Genomic DNA, 18,808 nt, shown 5'->3' with positions numbered 1-18,808 from the left:
AAGGATAGAGTGTACTCACGTGCCCCGCCGTAACTCTCATCCGAGTTACGGCCGCTCTCCCGCCACCTCCGGAGGTCGCCACCAATCCTCCGTCCACAGGTCTTCTTCCTCGTTCTCTTCTCCGGTCTCCGCCTCCTCTCCGCTCTCCTCCTTCCTTCCTCTCTCCGTCGGGGGTTCCGCGCCGTTCGCTGTCTCCTGCCACGAGTCCGCTGGGCTGAACACTGTCTCCTCGCTCCTGCCGTCTTTTCTAGTGTCCCGGCTGACTGCCGTGGTTGCACTTCCGGTTCCGGTCTGGTTGGTTTCCGGGTCGTCGGTGGGAGTTCTGTTTCCGGTATCCTGTTCTGGTTCCGGGTCTTCGGGGGTTTGCGGATCCTGTGGGCGAAGAGAGGAAGCCCGGTGACAATGGGACGATGTTCCTCCCGGGATGGGGGTGTGGCTTCCCCACCTACTCTGCGCTTCCAACGAGGTAGGGACCGCGGATCTTTCACATCCCCTTTCCCTAGCTGTCCTACTAGTAGGGGTATCAGTAGTGGGATAACGTGAGAGGTAATCTGCATTGCCTTGATCTAGTCCCTTTCGGTGTAGTGTCTTGAACCGAAAGGGTTGTAGGGACAGGAACCACCTGAGTACCCTGTCATTGTGGCCGCGGTTCCGGGACATCCATTCCAGTGGGGCATGGTCCGTATATAGGAGGAACTCCCGACCCTCCAGATAGTATCGGAGACTGTCTACTGCCCACTTAATCGCAAGAGCCTCTTTTTCTACCACAGCATAATTTTGTTCTCGCGGAAAGAGTTTTCGGCTGAGGTACAGTATCGGTCTTTCGACCCCTCTTTCATCTTGTTGGGACAGGACAGCCCCCAAACCCTGGTCGGAGGCGTCGGTTTGCAGGATAAAGGGACGGGAATAGTCAGGAGTGACTAACACGGGTTCAGACAACAGGGACTGTTTAAGGAGGTCGAAGGCTTTCAGCAATTGGGGAGAGGGTTGCTGCAACTTCTCTTCGGTTCTGGAGGCTTTTCTCAAGAGGTCGGTCAAGGGGGCGGCCATTTGGGAAAAGTTGGGGATAAACCTCCGTTAGTACCCCAACAACCCGAGGAATGCTCGGAGTTCCTTCTTGGTATGAGGGAAGGGAATGGAGTGAATAGCCTGTATTTTATTGTGTTGAGGGCGAATGACCCCCTCGCCCAATAGATACCCCAGATATTTCACACTTTGGGCCGCCAAGGTGGTTTTGGCAGGGTTGATGGTAAAACCGTGTTTACCCAGGGATTGTACTACTGCCTGCAAGTGTTGAAGGTGTTGTTCCCAGCTGTCACTATGGATGACTATGTCATCGAGGTAGGCCCCGGCATAGCTGGTATGGGGTCGTAAGACCAGGTTCATGGCCCTTTGGAAGGTAGCCGGGGCCCCGTGGAGCCCGAAGGGCATTACCCTGAACTGGAACAGACCCTCAGGGGTTGAGAAAGCCGTTTTCGGTCTGTCCTCCGCTTTTAAAGGGATCTGCCAGTACCCTTTGCACAAGTCTAGGGTACTGATGTACTTGGCTTTACCGATACGCTCCACCATCTCGTCCACTCGAGGTAGGGGGTATGAATCAAAGGCAGAGATTTTATTCACCTCCCGGAAGTCTATACAGAAACGAGTAGAACCATCAGGTTTAGGAACGAGAACGATTGGGGAATTCCAACTGCTGCAGGAGGGTTCGATTATACCCATCCTTAACATCTGGGTCGTTTCGTCCTTTATGACCGCCCTTCGCGCTTCAGGGATCCGATAGGGTCTCTGTCGCACTGTTTTCCCTGCTTCAGTGTGAATGGCGTGTTCCACAATGGTGGAGTGCCCGGGCATGGAGGAAAAAACTGTTTGTACAGAGGACAAGACCTGTCTCAGGTTCTGTTTGTTCTTTTCCGGGAGGTCAGGATCGATACAGTTCTCAAAGGGTAGAGAGGGATTGGTTGTCATTACCGGGAGGGGTCCTACCCATTTCTTCAATAGGTTAACATGATATATTTGGGTGACCCCTCTGGTGGCATCAATATCAAGCTCGTAGGTAACAGGGGTCACCTGCCTTAGGATAGGAAAGGGGCCCTGCCATTGTCCCAATAGTTTATGGTCGGAGGAGGGTAGAAGCAACAATACCAGGTCTCCAGCGTTAAATGTACGGGCCTTGGTTCCCTTGTTGTACTGTTGTGTCTGAGAGACCTGCGCGGCTACCATGTTTTGTCTCACTATTTCTCGGATTTGTGTTAAATGGGTTCGAAGATTATCCACATATTCCGGGAGGGGCCGGGTTCGGTCGGGTTCAGCTTCCCAGGCCTCGCGGGCCATGTCCAGTAGTGTCCTGGGGGCTCGGCCATACAATAATTCATAGGGGGAATAACCGGTGCTACTTTGCACCTTACACCGAATCGCGAAAAGAGCTAGAGGAAGCATCTCCTCCCACCTTTTACTCTCAAGGCCTAACAGTTTTTTTAGCGTGGTCTTTAGGGTGGCATTATAGCGCTCTACCAACCCATCGGTCTGTGGGTGATACGCCGAGGTGCGTATCTGTTTAATACCTAGATGGGCACAGACTTGACGCATGAGGGAGGACACAAAAGGGGTACCTTGATCTGTTAAGATCTCTCTAGGAAATCCTACTCTACTAAAGATGGAGATAAGAGCCTTGGCGATATTTTGGGTAGTGGGTTGTTTCAACGGGACGGCCTCTGGGAACCGGGTGGCATAATCTACCAATACTAGGGCGTATCTACACCCCGTTCTAGAGGGCAACATGGGTCCTATCAGGTCCATCCCAACTCAGGAAAAAGGCACATCAATAAGGGGAAGGGGCTGGAGCGGGACTCGAGGGGGCCGGTACCGACTGTTTTTTTGGCAGACCGGGCACTCCCTACAGTACTGCTTTATTTGACCGTGTACACCCGGCCAGTAGAATTTTTCTAAGATAGTGTGGCCAGTCTTTTCGTCACTGAAGTGGCCACCTAGCAAGTGACTGTGGGCCAGATATAGGACTTTGTCCCGAAACAATCCTGGGATAACCAACTGGGCTGGTAGCTGCGGTCCACCTTTTCTATAGAGGAGACCATTTTTTCGAAAAAAGTAAGGACCTACGTGTAGTGGATCCTCATTGTCCAAGGCACGATTCCAGGCTTCCTGCAATACGGGGTCTTCTTGTTGGGTGGCTCTGAATTCGCGGTCGGTTTCCCAGGGATGGGCCTCGACCTGAGCCGGATAAGCGCCAGTAAAGGTCCTTTTCTCCCTCTTCTTTTGTTTCTTGGACTTCTCTGGTTTTGAGGGCGATTCGGCTGCGGGGGAATCCTGGGGAAACGGGGCCTCTGCCCACCACCTCTTTAGGGAGTCTGTAGTGTCTTTCAGGAGGTGGGGAAGACCACTGTAGTCGCTTCCTAGTATGACTTGTTCAGGAAGGTTAGGGACCAACCCGACGGTTAACATTCTGCCTCCATCTGCCTGTTGTTGTACCCGCACTTGAGCTGTCGGGTAACTCCGAGTGTCTCCGTGAACACATTTGATCGCTACTGTTCCGGTCAGGGGCCCAATGGGGTGGGGTAGTTCCTGGGGTCGGAGAACGCTATGTCTACACCCCGTGTCGGCCAATGCCATCATCCGGTGTCCCTCTACTCTCACGGGACACCGGAACGGCGGAGGGGTTACTTCGTTAGTCAGGCAAACGTAATTTCGGGCCATTCCAATGTCCATCGGTTCCTCTTTTTGGGGACACACCCGAGCTATGTGGCCATACCCTCCGCAGTGATAGCACTGAGGACCAGGTGGGGTAGGACGAGGCATGACGGGGTAGGGCATCAAGGGAGTAGGATCTGGTCTTCTGGCCGTCGGTGGGGGTCTTTGGGGACGAGTGTGGCTTCCATGAGGACTTCGTGGATGTGGTTCCTCTCGGACCCGTTGCGACTCTTGGGCTCTGCTATAAGCACTGGCTATCTCCACTGCACTGTCCAAAGTCAGGCGGGCGTGTTGTCTCACCCATTTTTGTGTGGCCGGGTGTAGGGAGGCCAGATACTGTTCCAGATATATTTTTGCGAGAATCTGGTCCTTGGTGGCTGTGGCGGGTTTCAACCACCTGTTTGCCAGGTCCTGTATTCGGAATGCGAGAGCCCGGGGCGTTTCTTGGGGTCCCTCTTTTGCCTGTCTCAGACGTACCCTGTAGGTTTCATCGTCTATTCCCAGCCTCTCGAGAATACATGTTTTTATGTCCTGGTAGGGAGTCTGACCCTGGATATTGGCCTGCTGATATGCTGCCTGCAGTTCACCAGTCAAGAGGGGACCTAGATAGTGGCCCCAGCGATCTTCAGGCCATGCTGCTGCTTGAGCCAGACGCTCGAAGTTGGTAAAGAAATAATCGGGGTCTTCACCCGAGACATATTTCTGGAGAACTACGGAGGGTAAGGAGGTTGTGGGTCTTGGTTGCCCCATGACTGTAGTTAGTTTTTCAAGGGCTTGATCCTGAGCGGTCCCCTGTCCCTTAAGGACGTCATGGAGTTGTCCACGATCATCTTCGGCAGTTTTCAGGAAGCGTTCCATCATCTTGCCAAGCTGCTCTTGGCTCTCAGCTAGCTGCTTGACGGCGGCCTCCATGCTTCCGGCTGATCCCACTTCTGACACCACCTGTGAGACTGTGGGCTGGGCGGGCCGGAATAACAAGCGGGGAGGCCGGATGTAGTGTGCTATGGTCAAGGATTTATTGGCGGAAAGTGAATACAAAGTCCGGTATAAAGAGTTCGTAGGGAAGAATAGTTCTGCCAAGAAGCTCCCAGCCGGGAGGGAATCTCGATGGTATGTGGATATCCGGGATGTGGTCCGCTGCTGGGCTGTTGTCGTCAGGTTACTGCCGGTCGATGGGTCTCCTCGGAGATAAGTAAGAGAGAGTATAGGGGTTAGTCCCGTTCAGTAAGGACTGCTGAGTACTACCACCGTCACCGGTAAGTGAATGGCCAGGTAATGAACGTGGGGGAAGGAGGGGAGGGAAGGGTAGGTAAGGATAAGATCACTCGTCAAGCAGGAGGGGTTTGTGATGGGAGTGTTCGGGATAAGTGTGGGGACTATGAATACAGTGCTCGTGATGTTACTTCTAAGTACTAAGGCTGGTGCAGAGTGCTCGTGGGGGCTCTATATACAATATCTTACAGTTAGGTACAATATTTACACTAGGGAAACACGGAGAAGGATAGAGTGTACTCACGTGCCCCGCCGTAACTCTCATCCGAGTTACGGCCGCTCTCCCGCCACCTCCGGAGGTCGCCACCAATCCTCCGTCCACAGGTCTTCTTCCTCGTTCTCTTCTCCGGTCTCCGCCTCCTCTCCGCTCTCCTCCTTCCTTCCTCTCTCCGTCGGGGGTTCCGCGCCGTTCGCTGTCTCCTGCCACGAGTCCGCTGGGCTGAACACTGTCTCCTCGCTCCTGCCGTCTTTTCTAGTGTCCCGGCTGACTGCCGTGGTTGCACTTCCGGTTCCGGTCTGGTTGGTTTCCGGGTCGTCGGTGGGAGTTCTGTTTCCGGTATCCTGTTCTGGTTCCGGGTCTTCGGGGGTTTGCGGATCCTGTGGGCGAAGAGAGGAAGCCCGGTGACAATGGGACGATGTTCCTCCCGGGATGGGGGTGTGGCTTCCCCACCTACTCTGCGCTTCCAACGAGGTAGGGACCGCGGATCTTTCACATCGTTGTAATGACTTTGTTGTAAAAACAGCATTGTAATGGCACGCGTGTTAATAGCCCGCTTTGTAGTGTCATACAACCGCTGCCATCACACTGCCTGCTGTGCTAAAGCATCTTTCAGGATCACCGCAGTTTTCTTTCTTCTTTTCTTAAGACCAATCAAGCATGGTAATGCATATAAATTCTGTACCAGGTATTTTTAATCTGCTTGCCTACTTGTAATGTGTGCACATCAAATTTTAGCTGGGCTCATTACTTCTCGCAAAAGCCTTAAAAACGTTTACTATGAGGTTACACATACTTTGCAGGTGTAATGTCTATAAATTCACTTTTTATATCACCAACTGCTCCTGTTGTGACTAGATGTTGACTCCTTGTCAGTGGCCATCTATGTTGCTAAGATGGAGAGTTGGCTGAAGATGTAGCTGTGGTTAGGGTTCATGTACAAATCCAGGAGTAGAGATCTACAAGTTCTGGACACCATGTCATGGTAGTTGAGGGGCCTGACTGGTGTATCTCATTAGGCGCATCCCAGGGAAAGGTGCCATGCCCTTCATTTAATACTGTGGTTCCACCATGATGGTTTACGGAGACTCAACGCAAACCTGATGATCATTCTTTTTTGAGTTCAGAATAAAATTTATTGGAAATAAAAAGGTGTCAATACAATAAAACAAATAATACTGAAGAGGAGCAAAATAAGCTGGAGAATCTTTGCATACATAATCAAATAAAATAAGAAAAAAAATACAATAAATATGTACATCAGTTGAAAATCAAGTTAAAGCAAATATTGAGAAAGAAAATAGAAAAATAATAGTAAATCTGTCATACAGGAAAATGAGTAGGAACGATTAGGTCAATCAGGGGAAGGTTAACCTACCTCTCGACTCCGAGGCATCTCTGTGTGCTCCAGGATAGAGTATGTGAAGTGGGGCTCGTAGATCATTAAATCAGGGCGCTCAATGTCCAGGATTGCCTTGTCCTTTGGAATAGCGGCCAGGTCCTTATACCCCAAAACCTTATTGTCCATTTTAGCCTGAAAGAGAGAAGACTTCGTTAAACCAACACAGTACTATGTAAAGTTGAAAACAGCTTGGCAAAGGTACATGCACTGATCGGTCATATGATCCAATATATTGGTGGTGATTGCAAAACGTCTGGAAATTTTAACCACTTTCAGTGCACTGTTCTGTGCGAAACTTCTCTTCCAATATGGGTGAATGTACATCAAAATATCCATACCTGACTTGATTGTTTAATGCATATGTGGAAAAATAATGTATGATTTTTTGCACTTTCCTAAAGGACTCATTAAAAACTTGTCGACTGGCCTGTCATATGATGGGATCTCCGCAGTACAGGTGGGGATTTTTCACCAAAAGTGCTTTCACTGAAATGGCAGAAGCACTTTTGATGAAATCACTCAATGCCAACTAGTCTAGCATGCTATAGTGGAATGACAGACTGGAGCACATGTTTTTTACCTTTCAAAGAAAAGCGCCTATAGAGGTGGGGGTGGTTGTTTCTGGAAAAAGAAGTGTCTATGATGTGTTGGGATTTTTTTTCCAGTGCACTGGGAACACTGATTGTTTTTACCTCCTTGGTCTGCCATACCATAGACAAGGACCCTGGACAAGAAAATCCGCCTTAGAAACCCCATCCTAAATAGGGATGGTCTTCCAGCACCATGAATTTGGGGATTTTGCTGCGGCTAGTCCACCGCAAAGATGTGTCCAACAGGAAAAGTGATATGGATAGGCCATTGCACCTTTAATAGCAGATTGAGTTGGACGGGACATTTGCTGAATGTTTTTGGTAGACGCCCAATTACCGTCCATCTATTATTGAGGCCATCAGTCTTTTTTATAAGATTGATGAATGATTTCCATGTTTACATCTTTTCAGTCGGTTTTACCAAAAGAAAAATACTCGTCTTGAAATAATTTGACACTAGTGTTATATTCCTATCATATAGACATAGTTTACCAGACAATAGATATTTGTACCAGTCATTTCCTACGATTCCTAACCTGAAAGAAAAACATGAACTTTCGACAGATCTAGAAGAGAAAAAATTACCAGCAGGACTCTGCCTGCACACCCCAAAATGGCGTCATGAAATTTGTGCGCATTGGGCATCCATTCACTCCCACCTTCGATTTCCATCTTCACAGTGTGATTATTCATTTCCAGTGTATTCATGGTTAATGGCATGTACATTTTTAATTATGTTCACACTTGCGATATGGGATTTTAGTTTTAATCATAGGTGTACATTTTACATAAACATGCACCAAAAAATATTCATCTGATCCAAACAGGCTTTGAAAAGTCACAAACTGGTTTTGTTCCCCACAGGCCACATGCTCGATCTCTTCTGAGAAAGAGGGAATGTCCTAATTATAAACATGAGATTGTGGCAGCAACAAGATTTTCCACCTTGTGTGCAAGAGAGATAAGAGGCTTACAAAAAACACACTGTACGAAGCCCACGCTCATCGGAACAACTTTACATCAGCGCCAGCTACTTTTTGAAGAGAGTAAAGTTTTGGCTTCTCGATCAGTAAACAAGAGCAAATGTATCTGGGTGATGTAATACATCTGGTCAGACTCCTTACTCTGAGCTTCAAGATGGGTCATGGTGTCTGATATGCTAAATTAATGGTTGTAAATATTGTCTTACATCAATATTGTGGCCTAAATAACGTTTACAAAATATTACTCTATTGGGTTTCCGAACAAACTCAATAACTATAAAAAAAATAAAAAAAATAAAAAACAACTAGAGTCGTCTAGGGCACAGTGAGAGTTGGGCATGCCCTCACTGCATTGGTGGAGATAGCTCTTTCCTTGATTTCCAGTTAGGAGAGCTCGGAGACCCCCCATTCCACTGCAAAACCACATTCAAGTAGTGACATTTCCAACAGATATGTAATTAAAAAAAAGGGGGCATGCATATAGGACAAGGCAGATAAAACGCACAGGTTTGAAACTGCCAATCACCTTCTAAGATCCTCTTGCACACTATTTCCACATCCTATTGCGACATCATTCGCTTCTATCCTTCGTGACTGGATACCAAACATAATGTTGCTGAGCCCATCTATATGCCTAGGTACCAACGCGATTGCATTGTACGCTGCACTCAGCACTTCCATAGCCAAACTGGTATTTTACATGTTGCCTGCAACTTACATCCTGCCAAGATGTCCAATCACATTTTACTTGTTCCTGACCATTGTTTATTGTGCACCTCAACTGTATTATGTTTCTATTCTTTTGTACAGTTGCCTTAAATATTTTTAGGGATTATGTATGCACTCTAGAAAAATCGAATTTTAAAATTATAAATATATAAATAAACAAACAAACAAACAAATAAATAAATAAATAAATAAATAAGTATGTTGTTCCCTCAGAGGTGTTGCACAACTGCTGTGTAGTCTCCCCGGATGCTGAGTTCCGCATCTGAGCATGCGCAGTTACAGGAATCTGTAAATTTAATAAAGAGAGCTGGGTAAAAAATGTCAAACTTACCACAATGCTTGAAGGAGATCCGGGCACGCTAGGGCCCCGCGACGAGCTGACGCTCCCTGGGGAGGTCAGGGTTTGCTGCAAAAAAGCAAAAGGGAGCATTGTCAGTACCAAAGGGATGTATTTTTCGAAAACATCTGTGCAAGGAAGCTCAGGCAGAGCAGGGTCATGTTTTACATGCAGTTTATAAAAGCCAAGCGTGTGCTCAAATAAAACAAGAGCCAGATAAGCAGGGTTTTACCGGTTGGTGACAGTTTCAGTCAGGGACTGTACAAGGATTTTCAGTGATCCAAAAACATTTTAAGTTAAGAATGTTACTAACTGCCTACGAAAGATGTTAATTTGCAGGCCTTTTGGTGTCATTTGATATCTCTTAATCATGGCTGGCTTTAGCGCTGGTGGGTCCCGGTGCGACATTGGCATCCCAACAAACCCCTCCCAAACTAATAGGCCTGGGTTGTGAACTCTGCTCCATTTGCTGAGTTTTCAGAGTTTTCTACACTCTGCGACTCGCGAAGTGCGGACAACTCTAATCCGCATAGCAGAACAGAGTTTTCCCCCCGCTCGTGCTCATCAACAGTAAGTTGTCGAGCGCGAGCTGCCGCATGGGTAGAACTATGTGGAGTTTTTTTGTCACTTCAAGGTTTGCGAAAATCCTCACTGGCCTACAAACGACCTCCTCCTAGGATTCCCTCGCTACCACCCAGCAAATGTGCCCCTTGACTCTCTATATCCCCTGTCTCACATACATTTAATTTGTTCTAAAGCACTGGTAAAGGCTAGCATTACTAATTCACTCAGCTATCCATATAAAATACAGATCTGTTCTTTGCAGCAGGCATATTCCTGCTCTGTGCTACTTTATAGCAAGTCAACACTGCCACTAGACAAACTCAGATCTCGCCCTCTAGCAGGAATATTCATAGCAAGAGCTGCCTTGACTTCTCTTTTTTATTGCTGCCTGAAAGTTGGACACAAAAGGAACTCTGCAGCAGGTGTTTTTAAAATATAAGCAATTGCTAAACACTTCTTTTCAGGTGAGCACCCAGTGCGGCTGCACCAGTCGCACTGCCCTAAAGCTGGCCCTACTCTTATTGATGATGCCATAAGGCAGCACCTTTACTGTGTCCTAGGGAAGCACTGAATTCGGCCTCAGTAGGACGGTGGGTGGTTGAATGGGAACAGTGATAGGACTCCCTCTCACCCTAAGAGTTAATCCTAGCAGGATGGAGGCTGGCAACTCTCAGCGATGCTCTTCAGCGATATAGGCATTTCAAATTGGATAGTGACTGTTAGTGTAACACGATAATTGGGGGAGAAACTTTGCAGGTGAATTTGGTGCAAGGCTTGATCAGCACTCAGCACCTTAATGTACTTTGAGCCATCTTCGTATACACCACTCAACATTTTTTTTGCAGTCAATTACAGTATATTTCACCAAGATATTCTCTGACACATGTTTCGCTGTAGTGTCAGGGTATCAGAGAAAATATCAATTTCTTTCAACAAAGTATTTTTTGACAAAGAAATTGTATGTGAGGTGCACATTGAACATGAGATAAAAAAGTTATTTCTCTCTGAGGAGCTGAAACTATAGCAAAATACATGTTGAAATGACTAACTGCAAAAAACAGTATCTGACTCACGAGTGTGAAGTTGACATTAAGTACCAATTGTTCAATGGATATAGAGTCTGAAAGTAACAAGAATAAGCGTGAAAGCAATGATGCCAAAAAGTGAAATTGCTCTGTTCGCTCCCATTTTAGGTGTCTTGTTGAATGGTTGTCTTGACCTAGTGCTGGCTGCATATGCCCATGACGGTTTTTTAACCAAGAAAAGTGTAACATTGAACACAAGGTAAAAATACTATTTGCCTCGGATGAGAAGAAATTACAGCAAACTATGGAGACTATCTTGTTGAGATGAGCAGTATATAACTACATAAAGGAAACTTTACTTGACCTGTAAAGGCGAGGAAGACTCCAAGCACCATAATGCTGACCGGTAATCAAGCCGGAACTAACGATGTTAAGTCAAAAGTAATAAAACCATAACGTGACGTAACCAACCTGCTTCCCCACCACCCTGTGTTATTGTCACTGCGATGTACTAATAGGCAATTGTGATAAGAATCCTTGAAGTTGAAGAATTTGACTTTACAATGTTAAGCCAGAACCACAGACAAAGCCAATACAGACAAAGCCAATGGTTCTGGCTTTTGGCTGCCACACATTTGGCTTCACCAATGCTTGTTTTGCCATGGCTTTTCTAAACTTTATTTTTAAGGGATCTGTGGGACCTCCACTAACATAAAATATAAACACTGACTGACAGAAAAAATATTTTTAACTTTAAAAACACACATTTTAATAGTGGTTCCTGGCACTGAACAGAACTACTTTGTGTGCCGATGTGCTTCTTATGAAAAAGCAGAACGTTGCCACTTATAGTGAAGTTAGCCAATGACCCACTGCACCATACCGCATGCTATAGAGAGCAGAAGAAACATGTAAATGACACAATAACAGACCAGTGGATGAAGAGGGTTGACTAAAAATCCCTGTAAGCACGTATAGGATATCTGTGGTTTTGGTAAAAATTGGTCTTGGCTAACACTAGTCCAAAAAATGGACTTACTACAGCTTTTTTTGTGCCTCAATTTTGGAGTAGTGCCTCTAGCCTAGTGGCTACCTTTTTGTGTGTAAATCTACCTTAATGTTTCTCCTTTATCCCAGTCTTTTTAGCCAGTCAACATTGCATTCCGGATGTTGTAGTTTTCCTTTCATCATTGTAATAATGGGCTCAAAAGACCGAGCATGCAAAGTGACATTGCTTGTTGTTAACGGTTGACTGCAGGTGTCACCCATTAAATAGAGTCACTTTGCAGCTATCCATTTAAATTACTAACCATGTTGCATCTACCACTTTAAAACACAGCAATGCCCCATGCGTGCTCAGGGGCACAAGAAAGGCCTGAACAGCCATGGAATGCAGGGATCAGTGCTCAATTTGTCAAATAAAATGAATGCATGAGCCCAACATTTTTCTTCCAAGTCCACCGCCAGCACTGCTGAATGCCTAAGTTGCCTAAGACAAAGGCTACCTACGTTTGATTCATCCTCATGTCTCTTTTAACCACCACCCTACACTTCCTGTCTCTTTGTCTCATTCTTTCGGGTTCATTTGAATCCCCCTACATATTTTTTCAATGTTTCCTTATCTTTCTCTCCTTCCTTTCTCAGTTTTATGCCTTTCTCTGATTCAAAATGAAATGTTTAAAAATAAGTCCGGTGCCACAAATTAGAGCTGGTGCCCATCATCTGCAAACACTTGCACTAATTAAGAGCTGTACTCAGCTCTTCACCTCTTAAAAATAAAAGAACACTGGGCCATGATATAGCAGCCTAAAATTACCCAAACACAAAATAAATGCATCCAGTCAGGTGACCAGTCACTTTGCTTAGGTCACAAAACAAAAGAAAAAGTCTCCTGATCACAAACAAAATGTTTTTTTTAAGGATGAGAACCATCACCCACTCTTCGGTGGCATGATTCATCATAGGGATCCTCGTCACACCCCTGTCCAGTGGGTGGGAGTGTGGGCTACAACTCCCATTTTTTGTGGAGCTCTTAAAGTTTTTTACAAAATGCTACGGGCCTCATTTATGAGGCCGTGCGTCACTTTTACGCCGCTGGTGCGTCACTTTCTGTGACGCACCAACAGCGTAAAAAAATGCCTTGTTGCACCATATTTACAAAGTGACGCATCTAGGTAGATGCGTCACTTTGTAAACCCCTGCGCTACATTATACCTGCGCAAGGTATAATGTATGCAGGGGGGCGTTCTGATGCAAGAAAAGGTCATAGAAGGGACGCAGTGAAATCTATAAAATGTCACTGCGTCACTTCTAGGACGCAAATGCGTCAATTTCTACCACATGCCTCACAGCAGGCATAAGACTGACGCAAGCCCTTTCACATGGGGCTTGCTCCATGTGAAAGAACACATTGCTGGAGTTGCGTCACTTTTGTGACACACTCCAGCAATGCGTCACTTTTGCGCAATACAGATACGTCAGAAATACTGACATATCTGTAATTCCTTGCGCAATGATACGTCATACTGTAAATATGATGCATCATTGGTGTCGCAAGGAGGGCGCAATGAAAAGTGACACATCGCTGTTTTCACGCAGCGATGCGTCACTTTTCATAAATGAGGCCCTAAGTGAGTGTGGTAATAGCAGAGTGCAGTCTGATCAGCATGTAGTTTAAAAATACATCTTGGTGAAGTTACATTTTTTTTATCAAATCTCCCCAAGGAGTATATTAAAAAATGTGGGTAATCTGACTTCAACTCAGTTGTGATACCTGGGCCAACATGTTTCTGCTAATCTCATACCCTACTAACAGGTGTGTGCCATTTATCAGGACCAAAATCTGTGATAATAAAAATGTTGATATTATGAATAAACATACAACTAATGGACCACATAAAATGATATGTTTGCCGCTGTTGTAACCCACAAAAGTCAGTTTTCATGCTTCAGCTCACAGACAGTGGGTAAAGAACCCTGAAGGGGTCCCCCTGTGAAATGGAAATACATGCAGGGACACCTCCACACTCCGGACCCAAACCAAAGCTCTCAAGCCAGGGGTCTGCCTGTGCCAGAGGGGGCTTTTGTTACTCCACAGCTCACAGACCCTCAGACAGTGTAATCACAGGGCCAAACCTGCCAAATGTCTCACTGGATCTCCAGGAGACGTTTGCTTTTGTTTTGTGACCTATCCAATGTGACATGTCCCCTCTGACTGGATGCATTTATTTTTTGTTTGGGTGACTGATTGGGAGTAATGCAGCAGTAGTCGATAAACACTCCCTTAAGACCCCTTTTGTGTTGAGAGAGAGCCTAAAATTACTGGCATGTGAACTGTCGGAATACCCCACTTTTTATACGCTCCATGTCCATCTGCCCTATTCAAACCACACCCGTTCCCTCAACCACTGCCCTCCAAGATCTATCTACTTGGATTCTTAAGCTACCTCACAAACCCATCTACTTTTAGGTTAATCAGATCTCACCCCAGTTAGGTTCCCGGTGGTCCATTTCCATCACCTTGATTTCCTCTTCACTTACCCCCTACACCCAGGGCCGATCCTAGGAATTGTGGGGCCCTGGGTGAAATGAAAGATGCGAGGCCCCTCTAATTTGCATGTGACATCACAAGAAGTGACATCATAGAAAACCGACATCCAGTGGCGGAGGAGGGTCGCCCCATTGCTTTTAAGCAGTGACACTTAAGGAAAAATAAAATTATAATAGCTAAGTTATTATTTAATTTTTTCATTATTGCTGCAGCTTTGTGGGAGGGACGGGCGTGGCTGCTCTGCTGACAGAGCAGGGGACTGGAGGAGTGGTTTGCACTCCCTAACGTGCACATGAACGTTTGGCAGGCCATTTGGGGCCGACCTAACGTTAATGCACACTTTGCATGTTCTCCTTCATTACAGCCTGCATGGAGAACATGCTCAGCCTCCCATTCTCTGGCTGAGTGCCGATCCATGGTGCCCAGATCAATCACAACGCTGCATTGTTGCTTTGTGATTGGCCATCAGGAGGCTGGAAGTGGGATGCATCCTGCTTCCTGCCCTGGAAGCGGGGAAGACTGAGAGGAGGCGGAGGTGATGGCGAGCCGGAGACAGGTAAGTGTGTATTTTATTTATTTCAGTCCCTCTCCCCTGCTCCGTAAAGTGTGTTTGTGCTCTGTACATGCAACAAACAAGGCTAAATAAGTGCACGGCCTGGATCCTTGTGTGTGGTAGCTAATAATTGTTGTGGATTGGAGTGGGGCAGATTGGAGTTGGGCAGATTGTTTTGGATTGGAGTGGGGCAGATTTTTTTGGATTGGAGTGGGGCAGATTGTTTTGGATTGGAGTCGGGCAGATTGTTTTGGATTGGAGTCGGGCAGATTGTTTTGGATTGGAAGCGGGCAGATTGTTTTAGATTGGAGTGGGCAGGTTGTTGTGGATTGGAGTGAGGCAGATTGTTGCAGATTGTAGCGGGGTAAATTGGAGAGGGGCAGATTGTTTTGAATTGTAGCGGGATAAATTGGAGTGGGGCAGATTGTTTTGGATTGGAGTGGGGTAAATTGGAGTGGGGCAGATTGTTTTGGATTGGAGTGCAGTAAATTGGAGTGGGGCAGATTGTGTTGTATTGGAGTGGAGTTGATTGGAATGGCGCTTATTGTGTTGGATTGGAGTGGGGTAAATTGGAGTGGGGCAGATTGTGTTGGATTGTTGTGGGGTAAATTGGAGTGGGGCAGATTGTTTTGGATTTTGGTAAATTGGAGTGGGGCAGAGTGTTTTGGATTGGAGTGGGGCAGATTGTTTTGGATTGGTGTGGGGCAGATTGTTTTGGATTGGAGTGGGGTAAATTGGAGTGGGGCATATTGTTCTGGATTGAAGTGGGGTAAATTGGAGTGGGGCAGATTAGGGTGGGAGGATTGGAATGTGGTGGAGTGGGGTGGATTGGTTTGATGTGGATTGTATTAAGTGGAGTGGATTGGTGTGGAGTGAGGTGAGGTGAAGTGGGGTGGGGTGGGGTGGATTGGAGTGGGGCGGATTGGGGTGTACTACACAATTACGTGTCAAAGCATAATTTCAGAAAAAACACATAAGAAAGAAACAACGTTGTGCTTTGCAATAAAATAATCCTTGTCTTTTGAGAACAGTGTCCACATGCAAAAACAAAAGAAAGCATGAGTGCAAATTAAGAAAAGAGGACTTGGCAAAAATAAAAGCAACTTGACTATAGAAAATAAATCTTTGCAATTTGTTGTCCTGCTGGGCATGTTTATGCCAGTTGCATGCCTTCTACTTGCAGGGTACTAAAAGTTAAACAGAACAGAATAGTACCTCAATGACGTCCAGAGCAATGGATGAGCACTGATTAAGTTGACTCAATCAGTGCTTGGTCACTCATCATTATCAAGGAAGTTGATTGCTATTTCTACATTTGAAAAGGCAGGTAGCGAGGTTTCGTGGCTGCTGGCTGACGGCATGTCGCACTCTTCCACAACAAGAAACCTTGTCTAGCTACAGTAGATCCTTCCTGCCTGCTCCTGCACTGCACCCTCACTGCCCTGTTAAACGAGACCCAGGAGCAGCACTCGCCATGGGCTGTCAAAACTGTATCTATGAAATCTCCTACAAGTAATTATATGGAAAAGAAATTACTAATTCACAGCCCCTGAGACATAAGTGGGCCGGGGGACTCAAAGTGTGTCATGGAACAGTTAATCTGCTACAGTCATGAAAAGAGGGGCCACAGAGCTCCCTGCTGAGGAATTGGGTGGTTATCATGTTTTTGCACTTAGCTGCATTTACCTCTCTAGCCCTCTAAGTTTAGCACTGGTGGCCTGGTCTGGGAAGCTAATATGCTAGTCGCTCTGTGGAATAAAATGTAGTGATCTCACAGTATAGCGCTGCAAGGCCAAGGACAGGGCCCTCCTGCCCTGGGCCTCCCAGCACTACATAATGGATACAAGGCACTGCAAAGGGGGTCCCACACCAGGACCTTGCAGCCTAATTTAATGCTGTGAGGCCTACCTGCCCTGGGCTTCACAAGTCCCAGTGAAAGGGACCCCACAGATGACATTGTAGCCTGATTCAGTGCTTCGAGGCCCATGGGATGGAAAAACACCTCCCCTGTGCCTCAAAGCAGTAGCAAGACACTTTGGTAAACACTGCAATAGTGTGCCCTGCCAGTCTGATCTGGGTGCTCCCTCAGCCACCTCTCCTTACTTGTTAATGTCCGGCTAGTCCGTGAAACAAAAGAGCCTTTTGTTGCCGGGCAAACGGAATACACAAAGGGCAGAGAGGTTTTTAACAGAGGTGCTGCCCTGCCCTTAAGCCTGTGAGGGGCATAATTGCTGGCCTTGCTGCTGTCACCTCCTATACCTAGTCTTTCCCCACCCACCACCACTGCACCTCTATGAATGACCCCACGCCGTGAGCAGGGAAGTCGAGATACCTCACTTGAAAACACATTAGCAGTGTGATTGCTTTGGAGAGGGGGCCCTGAAGGAGCAGGAGGGCTGACTTGGAAAGTGTGACCTTTCACAGTCACACAGAAAGGGGCCCCCATGTTTCTGAGCTGAGCGCGAGGCCCTGGGCAGCTGCCCACACTGCCCATGTCATGAATCATCATGAACTCCTCATTGCCACTCGTAGCGTTAAACAACTTATACCCAGGGGGACTGGCAATATACAACTCAAAGTCTATGCTGTTTTCCACATAAGTATGCACGTACAGCACTTGCCACATAATTTGCACAAAATAATGGTTTCTAGTACAAAGGCATCACAAGTTACATAAAAAAACGTGTTGTGCTGTGCAGTGGTGCTCTGGAGTTCCAGACCCTTTGCAAAGAATAACTAGTCACTTTTCAGCTTCTGATTGCTGCATTCGGATTCTACCTGGCCAGGAAGTATTAATCTGTGTTAAAATAACAGACCCTACTTTCTAACAAATGATATATGTTGTCAGATCTGTCCTGAATTTTTACAAATCTAATCCCACAGATTTCAATGTTTTTTCAGACGTATTTAGAAGTCTTCATATGCTCTCTCAAATGTCCTTCTGAATATGTTCAGAAAGTGCGCCTCTTATCTCATGTCTGCAACTACATGTCGTTAGTGTTCACGCAGCTGCTCTAAACTTAAATTGTGTGGTAATTGTCTAAAAGAATACAATGAATTCATTTATTACCCACACTTAGGTTGAGCACAGAGAAGCGGCAGTAATTTTGCTGATCACTAGATGGCAATGTTCGTTACAAATCAGGGAGTTGCCATTCTACAGCCGGTTGCTTTCAAACATGAGGCAAGGACTTGAATACGAGGCTTATTTCAAAATCATAACTGGAACCAATTTTTTTTTTATATATCTGGAGTCATATCCTCATACTCACAAAAAACACCGTTGTTGGGTACGTTTGTGCTTTTAAAGATGAAAAGAATTGGAGAAAACCCGTGTCTATATTTTTACAACCCGCATTCGTTGCGTTTGTATGTATCTGCGTGTGCATGCCTGGCCTTTTATAACCACATAACGAAAATAGTACAACAACACGAAGATTTCTTTTTTTTCCAAGATGTTTTTAATGCTTCTCATACTAGCAGTATTTCACTGGCGGGCTATTCTAGAGGTGCATATTGCTAACAATGGTTTACTTCGTCTGTAGAAAAGGGTGCTGGCAGTGGCAGCTGATGAAAGTGGTGAGGCGTAAAAGTTGTGACTAAGTGCACTGTGGGGAACAAGCCAGCCCGACAGGCATTAGGGGGATTGGGAAGGGGGGGAGGGGGCTCCCCCTCCCTCACCCGCGAAAATTTTGAAAAAAGAGTGGCCAAATGGTGCATTTTGAAACAAATTTGAGAAAGTAAGAAGGCATAAAGCAATTCTGAAAGTCTAGTTATGACAGCAGACTTACCTACAAAGGCCATGGATCACGAAGGCCCCGTGGAGTGGGGGGAGGGGGGCTTCAGGAGTTTTAACTTACACCAAGGGCCTTATTTATGAAGGC

The 18,808-nt window shown here is 46.3% G+C and overlaps 1 protein-coding gene across 1 annotated transcript in view; it reads right to left on the bottom strand.

Annotated features, from left to right (window-relative positions):
• The window catches only part of DMTN (dematin actin binding protein), a 434,932-nt gene that overhangs the window by 114,000 nt on the left and 302,124 nt on the right, over positions 1-18,808 (bottom strand). Inside the window, exons 4-5 of the mRNA XM_086943677.1 lie at positions 9,227-9,301; positions 6,570-6,725 (exon numbers count right to left, since the gene is read on the bottom strand). Coding sequence (XP_086799803.1) covers positions 6,570-6,725; positions 9,227-9,301 — 231 coding nt within the window. The remainder of the gene's footprint in view (positions 1-6,569; positions 6,726-9,226; positions 9,302-18,808) is intronic.

Source organism: Lissotriton vulgaris, chromosome 11 (genome assembly GCF_964263255.1).
Source record: "Lissotriton vulgaris chromosome 11, aLisVul1.2, whole genome shotgun sequence".
NCBI lineage: Eukaryota > Metazoa > Chordata > Amphibia > Caudata > Salamandridae > Lissotriton > Lissotriton vulgaris.
The sequence above is the reverse complement of the archived record's forward strand: the minus strand, read 5'-3'. Positions and strand labels throughout refer to the sequence as shown.